This window comes from Macrotis lagotis, chromosome X (genome assembly GCF_037893015.1).
Source record: "Macrotis lagotis isolate mMagLag1 chromosome X, bilby.v1.9.chrom.fasta, whole genome shotgun sequence".
Classification (NCBI taxonomy): Eukaryota; Metazoa; Chordata; class Mammalia; order Peramelemorphia; family Peramelidae; genus Macrotis; species Macrotis lagotis.
In genome coordinates, this window is record NC_133666.1 from 599,821,066 (window position 1) to 599,836,055 (window position 14,990).

At 36.1% G+C, this 14,990-nt stretch overlaps 2 protein-coding genes across 3 annotated transcripts in view; one reads left to right on the forward strand and one right to left on the reverse strand.

Moving 5' to 3' along the window:
• The window catches only part of TG (thyroglobulin), a 369,651-nt gene that overhangs the window by 257,145 nt on the left and 97,516 nt on the right, over positions 1-14,990 (forward strand). The gene's annotated exons all lie outside the window — the stretch shown is intronic.
• SLA (Src like adaptor) overlaps positions 1-14,990 on the reverse strand; it is a 53,116-nt gene that overhangs the window by 32,872 nt on the left and 5,254 nt on the right. The window contains exons 1-2 of one of the 2 annotated variants that reach the window (XM_074202483.1): positions 6,224-6,304; positions 5,084-5,228 (exon numbers count right to left, since the gene is read on the reverse strand). Coding sequence is in view for 1 of the 2 variants with exons in the window: in XM_074202481.1 (XP_074058582.1) it covers positions 6,224-6,284 (61 nt within the window). In the remaining variant the exon portion in view is untranslated. Of the gene's footprint in view, positions 1-5,083; positions 5,229-6,223; positions 6,334-14,990 lie in introns of those variants that run through there. The other variant, XM_074202481.1, reaches the window with a different exon arrangement.

A 14,990-nucleotide genomic window follows, 5' to 3' on the forward strand; every position in this document is an offset into this window, starting at 1 on the left:
GAAAAAAGGAAAACAAATATCAAGGGTGGAAATTTTAGGAGACTTTAATAATAAAAGTTGCAAAGTAGTATACTAGTGATCCTCCTGCTTATTTCAGTTAACTCATAGCAAACTGGAGTTTGGAAGGAAGGGAGAAATACCTTTTTATCTGAGGGGACCCAACTCTTTCTGACTTAAAGCTGACATGATGATGGAAAAAAGAAACCACATTGGGGGTTATTTGCATCTTCAAAAAACAAACCCAAAGGCAAATCGACTCTGGTGTTTTCCTGAGATGTGCTCATGCATGCTAGCTCCTTTGTCCCCTTTTAGAAGAGGCTTTTCTCTTTCTTGGCAATATCACAGCAATATCACACTTAGCAAAAGTAAAGAGTTTATGTAGAGAAAGACCACCTGAAGAAGGCAGTGGAAAGATCACTGACGACTTGTTTTAGAATCCTAGCGTTGATACTTACTGTTACCTTAGCTCGTCACTTCCCTTCTAGGCCACAGTTTCCTCATCTATAAAATCAGGGGGTGGAGCTTGATGATATCTAAGACCCTTTCTGGTTCCAGTATGCTAAGGTCTACTACATTCTACCATTTTCTAAAATATCTCATGAAGCTATGATCTGGTTTTGAGTCCTTGTTCTGCTATTAAGTAACTGTGAACTTGAGTAAGTCCTCTTAGTCCTAGCAACCTCAATTATCTCATCTGCAATATTTATACTACCTTCCTCATGGGGTTTTTAATGAGGGTTCCATTAAATGAGTTTTTCATCTATTATGTTCTATATAAATGTGAGTTGTTTCTATGATACTCATTATTATAAGATTAAATGAACCTGATCTGATAGCTGCACTGAACTGATGAAAAAGTTACATATCTATTTCCAAGTTTGAAAGAAAATCTTCCATTGGTACATAAAGTATGGGAGAAATAAGGTCATTGTTTACAGTAATTCAACCAACAAATAATTGTAAAGCATTTACTTTATGCCAGATATTACATTTCACATAAAAAAAGTCCCTGCCCTCAAGGAGCTTACATTCTAATGGGGAAAGACAATATAGACATCAAGCAGAACCTACAAGATGAGTAGAGTCAATTGAAGGCAACCTTAGAGAAGAAGGCACCAGCAGATGAGAAAACTAACTAAAACATTTTTTTTGATTATGCCTATAAGGCTTAGGTTTTTAAGTAAAGAGTCATTTTGTGAGTACTCTGTTGATGATGTAGGATTAAGACTCTGATCTCACTAAAGAATTTCCCCAAAGACAGACACAAGTTAATCCCACATAAAGACTCAGCACTCTATCCCATATGGAAGACTATTTTGCACTTTGTTACAATCAATAAATAATCAGAGTGCAGACTTGGCTGTGTCTGTGTGATTGAATCAGCTTTGTTCTTTGATTTACCCCTCCAATCTTCCCAGCTTTGTAAGGGGTTTTGCTGCTTCAGTAAAGAGAGAATCCCTAATTGCTGCTCTTGATACAGGGTATTTGCATCTTGCCTGCGTATTTCTCTGAACAAATGTGTATATAACTTGAAGTATGCAAAGGAAAAGCAGTTGGTATCAAATGTAATATCAGATATCAACTCCATTGAAACTAGAGTTCTCAAAAGAGGAACCCAGCTGATCCCAGTGGATGGCGGGAGAGGTGAAGGACAAAGTTATATCTTTTCTCTCTCTTCTTTTGATGCAGAGAAGATGATTGCTTGGGTTGACCAAGTTCAAATTCATGGTCAAATTCATCACTGCCTTCAGAATGGGATAAAATAGTCTATTGGATAGGAGCCTTCTCTGCTAACATAGCCAAGAACTCCTGGTAGATAAGACATGGATCTAGTAACATTTAAAAGCAACAGGGGCCAACAGACTCATGATGAATATATATTCAAAAGTTAGCTAGGTGAAAGAACCAAATGGACTGGGACTCTAGAGACTGGTATCTTTAGTGTTAAATCCACTGATTTATAAAGTGACCGTTGGAAACTCAAGTCCCCTTTCTGTGTCTTAGTTTCCTTTCAAGGGGTTAAAAAGTAACAAATTTTCTCTGATATCCTTTCTAGCCCTGTGAATCATCTGCTCACCATAGTTTTGTAAAACTGTCCAAAATAGATGAGATTACATGGAGTTTGGGTGGAGAGGGAGCAGATTACAAAATCTACTGGAAAGAATACTTGAGGTAGAAGCAGCAGATCTAAATTAACTTTACTGAATCATTCCACTAACGTTTTTTGAGCAATTACTATGTTCAAGTAGGAAAAGATTAGAGCCTTCCATTATCAATGGACAACAAACCAAACTGAGCTGATCAGACGCGTCTTGGGTTGTAGTTGCAGGGAAAGGGACCCATCACACACCTAGAGTGCAGAAATGAGGGGTAGGGACCCTGTTGCCTATGGGGCACTTGTGGAAGAGCAGAGTTCCTCATTTCAGTTCCAGGACAGAGAGGATAGCTATAGTTTACAGCTACAAGAAGAAGTCGACTTGCAGTGGAGTAAGAGAATTTGTTGGACAGTGTGACTAGGGGCCCTAACTATGGCTTAAGAGTGGGGAGAAGAGTCCAAGATTGGACCCCCAAGTCAGACCTCAGAAAATAACAGTAAGAAGAAAATAACAGTAGCAACTGAGACTTGGGCATTATTGCCCATTCCTCAAGACTACAACTTAATTTACGTTAATAGTCGCTAAAACCAAAATAAAACCAAAAAAAATTAAAAATGAGTAAGCAAAGGAGAAAGAATCCAATCATAGATAATTACAAAGAGGATAGAGAAGATATGGATTTATATTCAGAGGAAGATAATGAAGCTTTAACAAAAACTACTTATTTTTCAATGAAAAAATGACAAATGGTCCCAAACACAAAATGAGTTCTTGGAAGAACTTTAAAAGAACTTTAAAAATCAAGTAAGAGTGGGGCAACTGGGTGGCGCAATGGATAGAGCAGCAGCCCTGGAGTCAAGAGTACCTGAGTTCAAATCTGGCCTCAGACACTTAATAATTACCTAGCTGTGTGGCCTTGGGCAAGCCACTTAGCCCCATTTGCCTTGGAAAAAACCTAAAAAACAAAAATAAAAATCAAGTATGAGAGATTGAGGAAAAGTTAGGAAAAAAAATAAGAGTAATCTGAGAAAATCATGAAAAGAAAATCAACCAAATGGAAGTAGAAAAATCAAAAAATTAAGGAAGAAAATTATTTCTTGAAAACTAGAATTGGACAAAGGGAGGCTAATGATATTCTAAGACACCAAGATATCATAAAACAAAGTCAAAAGAATGAAAAATAGAAAAGAGAGTTAAATATCTCATCAGAAAAGACAACAAATCTGGAGAATAGATTAAGGAGAAACTTGAACTACCTGAAAATTACAATAAAAAAGATCTATATAATATTATAAGAGGGAGAGAACAATAATTGAGGAGACAAATTCCATAAGAGTAAGTGAATTACCCATGGTCATGTAGTGTTAAGTGCCAGAAGTGAGATTTGAGTCCAGAATATGTTCATTGCAAGTCCAGCTCTCTTTTGCTACTACTTTACAAAAATAGCTACCTTGGGAAGGAGTGGTTTTTTATAATTGGAAGTCTCCAACATGAGGATGGTTTACTATTCACAAATGATCCATTGTAGAAGGAATTCTAGGCCAGGAAGGAGAAAAAATAGATGACTGAAATACAATTGAAGGGGATTGTGATTTCATGATTCAGATTTTGATAAATTTCAAAAAAGGAAGGAATAGAAATAATCTGGACCTATTTGGATGATTTTTAGATTTAACCTGGCTTCCATTAAGATCCTCATCTAACTCCATTTAGACCTTAAATTTATTTTTATTTTGTCTCTGGACTTTGTGAATTTATCAATATCAGTTATTGCCTCATGAAATCTCAAGGTTGGGATGCTCCTCAAAAGTGATTTATTCTAACTCAAACTTGAAAAGGACTGTCTTCTATGACCTCTCTATTAGATAACTCATTCCACAAATAATTCTGATCTATTCACTTCATGGACTATTCAGACTTTCCTAATTCTGTGGGAATGAGGGTGATTAATTTCCCTCATTTTAACATGGAAATGCCTAAAATTTAGAGTGGAAACAGTGTAAGAAGAGCTGGATTCATGGAAATTACGCTGCCTTCATCTTCAGTTTACAGTAATATACAACAAAATGTGTGGCAGCTTTGGTCTCCATAGACCTCTCAACCCCATTGCAGTTTAAGTTTCTCAAGACAGCTAAGTAGTCATGTTTCCAGTCACTTGGCAAGGGAAAGTATAGGAAGTCTGCTGTAGCAGAACAGGCAAAAACCAGGGTCATTCTGGACAGAGTTGCATTCAGTGTTGTCTCTGACTCTGCATTTTATCTAATCTGAGATTTTTCATCTGTAGCTTGTTACAAATTTAGACTAGAAGTCAGGAGACCTGGTTTAGATGTTGTGGTTGAGAGTTCTTGTCACAATCTGACCAGGTGACCTCGGGCGAGTTTTCTATCTCCTCATCAATAAAATAAGAAGACTGAACTAGATAATTTCTAAGATCTCTTCTAGCTTTAACATTCTGTGATCCTTCAACACGGTTTTCTTTAAGTTCTAAAGTGCCTGAGGGTGACAAGTTCTAGAGCATGTAGAAAACATACTTTCTTGAGGGTATGGGGAAGGGGGAAGGAAGCACTTTAACCTCTTTTAGTTCTACCAGTGCCTTAATTGAGTACCAATAGAATTTCTTGACTTTCATAGATTCATAGAATATTGGAGCTGGAAGGGAACTTTAGAACAATTAATGGGAGAATATAGAACATAAAACATTCAACATAGAATTGACCTTAGAAGATATAATATTGGAATACAATCAGAACTGGAAGAGACTTAGAAAATAAAATATCAGAAAAGAGAACAAGAAATGTCCACCTTGGAGCAAATCTTAGAAAGTTCAATGTGAGAAAAGAGACTGCTAGAATTAAAATGATCCTTATAATATGGAAAGTCATAACAAAACCCTACAATTTTTTAACTGTATGTCATCTTAAATCTTAACTAGTCTAATCCTCACATTTTTAAGAAAAGGAAACTGAGACCCAGAAGAACAAACTGACCTGCCAAAAGTCATGATGCCATTTCTTGGCAAACAAAGACTTAGGACCCAGATGTCTTCATTCAAGTTTACTGTACTTTTCACTTGTATGAGGTGTTCTTAAGGCAATCACTCTATTTCCCCCAAGAATTCCAAAGCAAATGAACCTAAACAAATGTGATATAGGAACAAGAATACATCAATCTCAAAGCTGCCTCTGACAGTTTTATCCAGGAATTTTGGCAGGAGAGCTTAGAAGTTGTGTTTCTCCTGTTAAGTTCCTTGAGGGCAGGGATGATTTCATTTCCAGCTCTGTATCCCCAGTGACTAGTATATAGAAGGCAATAAAATACTGTTTGTTGATTGATTGATGTCAATATACAAAATATTTTCATCCTCCCTCCACAAAGCACCAATTAGATTATTTCCAAATCAATCATCCAAGGACTATTTAATTCTATGGGACCCTGAATCAATTCATGGGCTCTAGGAAGTCATTTACCCAGGAATCTAGCACAGATATCAAAGCATCAACATTTGATCCTTAATAGAGTATTCCCCTTGTACCTTACCATCAGCAACCTTAGCACCAGTTGTATTGGTTGCTTTTTCCTGTGACCACAAAGCCCCGAGGGATATATAGTTAATTTACCATTCTAATTTCTTTTTATTACTTTAGGAACTGGATAAAAAAATTTCATAGGAACATGGATTTAGAACCTGAGAGGCCATCTAATACAACTTCTCTCATTTTATAGATTAAGAAACTGAGGACTATATAGATTAAGTGACCCTCTAAGATCTTACAAGTAAAAGTATAAGATACAAGCTCCCTGACTCTAATATGATTTTTGGACTGCAATACACTTGCCTTGTTTCAGTAGGGACCCCAATAATCACTAAGAAACCTCAAAGAATAACGGAGTATAGAATGTTAGAGCTGGAAGAGCCCTCTGATATCATCTGACAAGTGAGGAAATTAAAACTGAAAGACAGCAGAGCTGGATCTAGGACCCAGATTTCTTAACTTAAAGTCCAACCCCATGATTATCGTGTAGACATATATAGTACCCTGATCCTCCTGCAGAAGCTCTTATTTTAAAGAATAAATTGCTGGAAAGACGATACACTGAGTCAATAGTTTCAAAGAAATTGGACTTACCTGCTGGACCAGGCAGAGGTCTTTCGGGTGGTGCAGTAGATGTCTTCATGCTGTTGCCCATCTCTCTTTTTGGATTGCTTACTCTTGGGGTAGAAGAAGCAACTTCAAAACTAAGACAGAGGAAACACACACTCAAAGTTGGGCTGGCACCAAACTCTCGGGATTGAGAATGACTCAATTTAGAATGCATAGTGCATCATTTTTTAGAAAAGCAGCTTGCTTCTTGAAAGATGTATTTTTTTTATGTGAAGAGATTTGTGTGTGCTGGTTAGAGTTAGGCAGCTCAAGTTGTTTTATCAGGGGAACAACAGAGGAAAAAAAACCACAGAGAGGGAAGTCGCTAGCAAATGCTGTTTGTAGCAAAAGTTTCCATTACTCCTGTGCCTCAAGCTGAACTCAGTAAAACCTGAGGACGGCTTTGGGGAACCAGGGGTGGAGTTTGTGAGACATCAGCAGTTTATATCATCTACGAAATATATCTTTGTTGACTTCATTACTTTAAGGATCTATGATTCTGTCAGCATGACCCATCTACTGACACAGACCACAGCCACTCCATGACTTAGAACATGTTCCTTGAGAATTACTGTGAACAAAAAAAAAATGATCATACTACCTTCAGAATTATCCTGTCATCAACCTGGTGACAAAACACTTCCAATTTATCTAACCAGACTGTCATGGGGACAGAAGGTGGAGTTCTATGATTGCATGAGGTACCAGACTTCAAACTCTACTGATAGAGCCTTCAAGAATCTGGGATCCCTAACATGACATGAAGCATCAAATGTACATTTTAGTGGAAGTCATTGGTACCCTGTCCATCACTATCAAATGATAGATTCAAGGCAATTTTCTTTCAGGAAAATAATATTTCTCTGGGAGGCAAAAGACTATAATAATGACTCTGTGTGATTTGGCTAAAGCAAAAATATTCCCCATTGCCTTTAAAGTGAAATTTCAATGCCTGCATCTAACATTCAAGGCTCTCTTCAAACCAATCCTAACTTATCTTAGCTTATATCTTAACTTATACTAATCTCCTATTCATATTCTACATTCAAGCCCAACTGGACTGCTCTGCATCTCTCAGTTTCATTCTGGTCTTTCCCACTGCCATTATGTTGCTTGCTCCTTTCCCTATCATAGGAACAGCCTCCTTATCTATCCCTTATCTTCATATATATTGAAGCCCCTTCGTTCCTTAAATGCCCAACTCAAAGGCTATCTCCTCTTAAAAAGTCCTCCTCCAACTCCCTTCTGCCTACCTGAGTGAAATCGATCTCTCACCTTCTCATAACAATTGCTCTTTCCTTTGTTCCAATCACACTCTGCCCTGCATCTTACTTATTTGCATTCAATCAGTGAATCAACTAGTGGACAATCATTTATGAATCACTGTATGAAGTTTCAAATTTGTATCCCCCTGGATAATAACTTGCATTTAGGAGATATATAATAAATGATTGTTGAATTGAACTGGAGTTGAAAATCTCACCTTATTTAAATGCCCTGGCATTCCCTGGATAGGCAACCTATTTCATGGACACATTCTATTATCTGTGTGCAATGGCAGACATCTAAATTTCCCTAACCATTCAATTCAATTCTAAACTTATCTAATATCTCTTATGTAAAATGCCTTCTATTTGCCTAAAGAAAAATATCCTAAAAGGGCCCCTTTAACATCAATTAATTAATCAGCAAAATGAGAGGCATGTAGGGAGGTTCTTTTTAGCATTCAGAGGAAGCCTTTCATGAGCGAAGAGGGAGAAAAGAGAGAACTATAGCCAAGGTTTGCTCTCTTGAGACCTGGATCCAGCCTTGGGACAGTCCTCCTCCAGCTTTCTCACATCTCCAAATCTCTCAAATTTTTCCTATGGGAGGAAATGATAGAAGGCATGAGTGGGAAGAGGAAGCAGAGCTAAACTGGGAGACAGTCAGGGGCAAGGGGAAGAAGCACATAGATAATACCAGCTACGTCCCAAACACTGTGTTAACTGCTTTTTACATAAATATGATCTTCTTTGATCTTCACAACAACGCTGTTGGAGTAGATACTTTTTTAAAGTTGAAAGAACTGAAAGAAACTGAGCCAGAGGTGAAGTGACTTGCCCAGTCACCTAGCTACTGAGACCAGATTGGAACACAGGTACCTTTGATTTTAGGTCCAGTATTCTATCAATCAACTGCCTCCAGTAAGACCTGTGTTTGAAACCTCCTTCAAACACTAACTTCATGTTCCTGAGCAAGTCACATAATCTCTAAATCTCAGTTCCTTATCTGTAAAATGGGAACAATAGTAGCCCATACCTCACAGGGGTCTTGTGAAGACCAAATGGAATTACATGTAAAACTCTTTGCAAACTTTAAAGCAATAGAGTTATATAAATGCTAACTATTTTTCTTACGTCTTTCATTTTACATATTGGGAAATGAGGGCCCCAGTAATCAAGCAGCAAATATTCACTATGTACTAGACCTTGGGCTTTGCAACACTGCAAAGGCAAAAGGTAAACAGCCCCTAATCCCAAGGAGCTTCCATTCTATCAGAACAGATAAAATGTACAATATGAATATGTAATATATATATAATATATACAAAATGAATTTAAAGTAGTTTGAGGACTACTTGCCCAAGGTCACAGAACTTGTTATTTTAATGAAATTATTGTTTGTTATTATTATTGTTGTTCAGTCTTTTCATTTCTGTTCAATTCTTCTTGAACCCATTTGGGCTTTTCTTGGCAAAAATACTGAAATGGTTTGCCATTTTCTTTTCCAGTTCATTTTACAGATGAGGAAACTGAGGTAAATGGGGTTAAGTACTTGTTCAGGGTCACAGAGTTAATAAACATCTGAGGCCAGATTTGAATCAGGAAGATGAATCTTCCAGACTTCAGGTCTCATTCTTTATCCACTCAGCCACCTAGCTGACTGATTAATTAATGTCATTCATTAATTCATTTATGAGATTCATTAATGCCTATTAGGAATTACCAAATTAGTACCTTAAATGTTGCAGTACTTTTAGCTACAAAGTATTTTCACATGCTTTATTTAACAATGAAAAGTATTTATTAAGTAGCTCCTATAGAAACTAAATGCAATAATACCTACGCTTGAGGAGTTCAGTCTACTGGGGTTATAGGCAACATATATATATATACATGCATATATGTAGGTATGTATATATATATGTGTGTGTGTGTGTGTGTTTGTGTGTATATGTATTTAGGTATATGTAGATATAAATTTAGGTGTATATATATATATATATATATATATATATATATATATATATACATATATTCACATTTGTATTACAAAGTAATCAACAAGCAGTAGAAAACACTGATGATTCAGATGCAGGATTAGGAAATGTTTCCCATAGGAGGTGGCCTTAAAATAAACTAGGAACTCAAGAGACCAAAGGCAGAAGGGAAAGCATTTTAACCCTGCAATGATCCTGGCAGGTAGATAGGGCAAAGATTGCCACCTTCTGGGGTTGATGATGAATATGAGACCCCTTGGAGACATTAATGACCTGTCTAATTTCATCTTGTTCTATGGCCCAGTCAGGATGTGAATCTGAGTCCTGATATATATATATATATGTATATATATCAGCACAGTAAAAGGAGAGGGAATAAGGAGGAAAGACCAGCTGGGTCACTGACCCTGGAAAACTGAGAGCAGAACTACAAAAAGGAATGGGAAAAAGCAAAGACTCTCAGCATCAGGAACCCCCCCCCCAAAGACTGACTTATACTTCTTGTACCATTATCTCCCACCTTAGCCCTTTTGTGATATTTTGTCAAGGTGACATAAATCACTCAAAAATTTCATCATGGAGAATCTGATCTTAGTTCTCTGAAAGATACTAGAATGGTTCAAAAAGAAAAAAATTTAATTTTTTCTTAGGGTGTTCACCCAGTTGGCCAATATGTATCTATAAGAGTTACCAGATGTGTGATACTGTGATAGATTCTGAGATATTTTAGATTAAAGATTTGGCACAACTTCTGCCCTCATGGAGTATATGGTTAAAGTGCTATTGCATTTATATCCAATGATACCAGCAAACATCTATCCAATATCTGTTATGTTTAAAGGACTATATATAGACATATAATATGTATGTATAATATACATATGCATATATGTATGCATAATATACATGTGTATATATGTATAATATACATATATATGTGTGTATAATATACATATATAATATGTAAATGTTAGCTATTATTACTGCATATAGGAATGATAAGAGCAATTATGATTTGATGAATAGGTTACTTTGGATTCAAGAAGACCTGGAAGACATTTTCCTCTTTTATAATAGCTAGCATTTCTATAATGCTTTACAGACATCTCATTTGATCCTCATAACAACCCTATTACATTTTGCTCACCTTTTATAGATAAAGAAACCATGAGTCAAAGCTAAGTGACTTGCCAGGATTACAAAGTGAAAGTCTAAAGCAATAGAAGTTTTTCTGATTCCAAGTTCAGAATCCTATCTGACAGTCTACCTACCTATCTTTAAGTCCATTTAGATTTTCCCATCAATTCTAGGAGCTCCTGACTTCTCTCCCATAATCTACCCCAACTAGAGTCACATTGATGCCAGATAAGTGCAAAACAGACTGCATTCTCTTCAAAAAGTCTCCATGTGCTCTATTACATAAGTTCCAAGAGCTAGAACTGTTCTAGGCAAGTCTCTAAGACTTTTAAGTCAGGGAGAATCCATCTTTACAAGTAGAAGAAATTTCCACACTGGAGGTTCCCTACTTTGATTAGATCCTTCCCCTACCTTATGCCACCATCAACAACAACCACAAAGTAGTGAAAAGAAACAAAATGGAGTTCTTCTGTTCTGAGAATGTGAATCTCTAATGGATTGACAGTATGAAAGAAATGATGAATTTTAAGTGAAGAGATCTGACCTCAAACCCTACTTGTGTTACTTATTTATTATTTATTTATTTATCTATTTATCTATCTATTTATTTATTTATTTGTTTGTTTATGACTTAAGGGAGGTGAAACCATGACATGCATGTGAATTCATTTTGAAAGGGTGCTGTCCTAAATTACCACTCACTTTCATCTCCCAATCATCTGGATCCAGTGGTCACATTGAATCAGAATGACTGAGATGGCCCTGGATGCACAACAATCAGGGTTAAATGACTTGTCCAAAGTCACACAGCTAGAAAGTGACTTGGGTGATGTCAGACAAGTTACTTCACAACTCCTGTCTTCAGTTTCATTTATGTAAAATGAGGTGTTATATTAAATGACTTCTCAAGCCTCTTCTGGCATTCACATGCTCAAATCTCTGATTCAGGTTTCTCATAAAAATGATTTCAGGACCTGTCTTATCATAGCCTCAAATGTTTAGTCATTTCACTCTTGTCTGACTCTTCATGACCCCATTTAAGGTTTTCTTGGCAAAGATACTGAAATGGTTTGTCATTTCCTTCTCCATCTCATTTTACAGATCAAAAAACTCAGTCAAATAGGGTTAAGTAACTTGTCCAGAGTCACATAGCTAATAAGACTGGATTTGAACTCAGGAAGATGAGTCTTCCTGACTCCAGTCCAGTATTTTATTCATTTTACCACCTAGCTTCCCATCATAGCCTCCAGTGGACCCTCTTGGGAAAAAATGCAATTAGAAGACACAGAAATGTTCATTTTTCTCTTATTAAACTGATTAGAACATAAGATCCTTTAGGAGAGGATCAGGTCTATGCCTTAATACTCTGAAGACAACAATATTTCTTAAGGATCTCCCAATGTTTATTAGCCTATTTTTTTGAACATATAAAATGGATCCATTTTGTCTCTTTGAATAGAATGAAAGTTCCTTGAGGGTAGCAATTGTTTTGAATTTCTTTGAATTTCCACCATTTGCTACACAAATGCTCAGAAAATGCTTGTTGATTAACTGAATATGCAACATGCTGCTCTTGGAACTTATGTACTAAATAGAGTACATGGAGACTTTGAAGAGAATGCAGTCTGTTTTGCGCCTATCTGGCATCAATGTGACTCTAGTTGGGGCAGATTATGGGAGAGAAGTCAGGAGCTCCTAGAACTGATGGGAAATTCTAAATGGACTTAAAGATAGGTAGGTAGACTATCAGGATTCTGAACTTGGAATCAGAAAAACTTCTATTGCCTTAGACTTTCACTTTGTAATCCTGGCAAATCACTTATCTTTGACTCATGGTTTCTTTATCTATAAAAGGTGAGCAAAAAAAGCAATAGGGTTGTTATGAGGATCAAATGAGATGTCTGTAAAGCATTACAGAAATGCTAGCTATTATAAAAGAGGAAAATGTCTTCCTACTGACATCATTAATTCATTTGACAAACATTTTTTTATTTGCCACTGTTGGAAGCATTCCTTCAAGTAGTTTATACTCTAGTAAGAGAAATGGACAGAAAGTAATTGTAATAAAAGTTAGAATATATTCATGAGAGAGAGCACCTTCCAGCTCATCGGGTAAGGAGGAAGGGAAGTAAGGAGGCTAGTAAAGACTATGAGAGAGTGTGAGCTCATCTGAAACACAAAAATAGGACATTCTATTTCTGTTCTTCCTGAATTCCACTATCTTCTTCTACTTTTATTAATTTCCTCTGAATTAACTTTCATAAGAAGGCTACATCCAAGTTGTGAAGAATTTGTTCATAACTTTTCTCAAACATTCTTATATTGGAGGTCACAGGGAGGATAGAACATTGTCTTGTCATTTCTACCTTCACATCTTCCCCATTGATTTCCATTGCTCCCACAGTCACCACCCAAGTTCAGGTCCTCATCACCTTTAGCCTGCACTATCTCAGTAGCTTCCTAATTGATCTCTCTATACAATTCACACCCCTCTCCAATCAATACATCACACGCCTATCAAATTGGTCTTCCTAAAGATCAAATCTGATCAAGTCATTCCAATGACTCCCTATTCTCTAGAATCAAACACGCAAAAGAAACTAAAGATGTGCAAATTTAGAAAATCTACCTCAAAATAATCACATGATCTATTTGTGCCCACCCTGTGGTAGAGTATGCTGAGTTTATATTGGTCTGTTCAGTTACAGTCAAACATACTATAATTTGACTCTAACATAGTGATATCATTTTGGTTCTCTTCAGTAACAAAAGACAACAACCAATCAACCAACCAAGATCAAACACATTTTAATCTTTATTTAAGTTTTCTATTTTGGGGTGTTTCACTATATATATATATATATATATATATATATACATATATATATATATAATATATATATGTATGTTCCTATTAGTAAAGCAATACATGTATATAATGAATAAACAACTGAATATTGTATATGTATATATATATATATATAGTATTTGTGCTCAAAGATATTTTACTTAAAGGGGTATGTGATCAAAAGTGTTTAAGATTACTGATGTAAAAGATGGAATTGGCAAAGTCTGTGTTATTCTAGAGGTCAGTACTATGACTAATGACTTTAGGGAACTAGATAATAATGATAATAATAATAATATCTAACATTTATATATTGCTTACTATGTGCTTTACCACATTTTTTGATCCTCACAACACCCCTGGGGGCTACATACTAGTATTATTATTCCAATTTTAAAGATAAAGAATGAGTTAAACTGGGTTATGTAGTACATCTAGTAAGTAATGGGATTAGATTTGAATTCAGATCTGCCTGACTCCAAATCAAACACTACACCACCAAGTGCTGAAATGAATTTTTAGCTCAATATTAAGACATTTCTAAAATTTTGATGGTATATACTGTCTTGAAAAATAGCAGGTTTCCCCATTGCTGGAAGTATTCAAACAAAGGGACTATAAGACTATCCCTGTTTAGGGGTATTGATCAAGAATTGACATAGTATAGCATGAACATCCCTTTCCTGATTTATAGTTGTTTCACTAAATTCTATTAGGGGAAATTAAAAAATCTTTCTGAAGTGGAATGGGGATAGATGAAAGAGAATGGATACAGAGAAATGCCATATCCCACTGCTTCCCAACTCCTTTGTATGTTCTTCAAAGACCCCTAGTGATCTTCCACATGGCACACCAACTTCGCCCTTTTTGAGATGAACTAGAAATCTAGACTGGAACTGGAGGGAAAAGAGTCAAATTTCATTTCTGTTTCTGATACTTAAATAACTCTGTGACCTTGGCCAGGTCATTCAGTATATTCATCTATCCACTGGAGAACCTTCCTAAAATTTCTAAACTCTTTTCAATCTGACTAATTGATGCTCTCACATTCTCTGTTCTAAGGTTCTATACAACTTAGGATATGTTACCCATCAGAACATTCTGTGTTCTAACAATCTATCCTAAGACTTTTCTGCCTCTAAGATTCTATGTGCTGTGTTCTGTTTTACGTTTTAGCAGTTCATTTTGTAATATTTTTATAAGTCTAATCATCAGTGTTCTTAGTCTGTTCTTTGTTCTATTAAATCATCATATTATCCAAAAGCTATTTTTCTCTTTATTTTAATTCCTCTATCATTCACTGTTTATGATACCTGAGAGCATATTTTCTCATATATTGGATAGTGAGGTATAGTGGGAAAAGCTCTGAACTGGAATTAGGAGATGGGGTTCTATTCCTGACTCTGGGTGGCTGTGGTTACCCTCTTCCCTGTCCCCATCTCAGTTCCATCCTCTGTATAATAAAGAAGGCTAGATGACCTTTAAAGTTGTTCCTAGCTCTAATATGC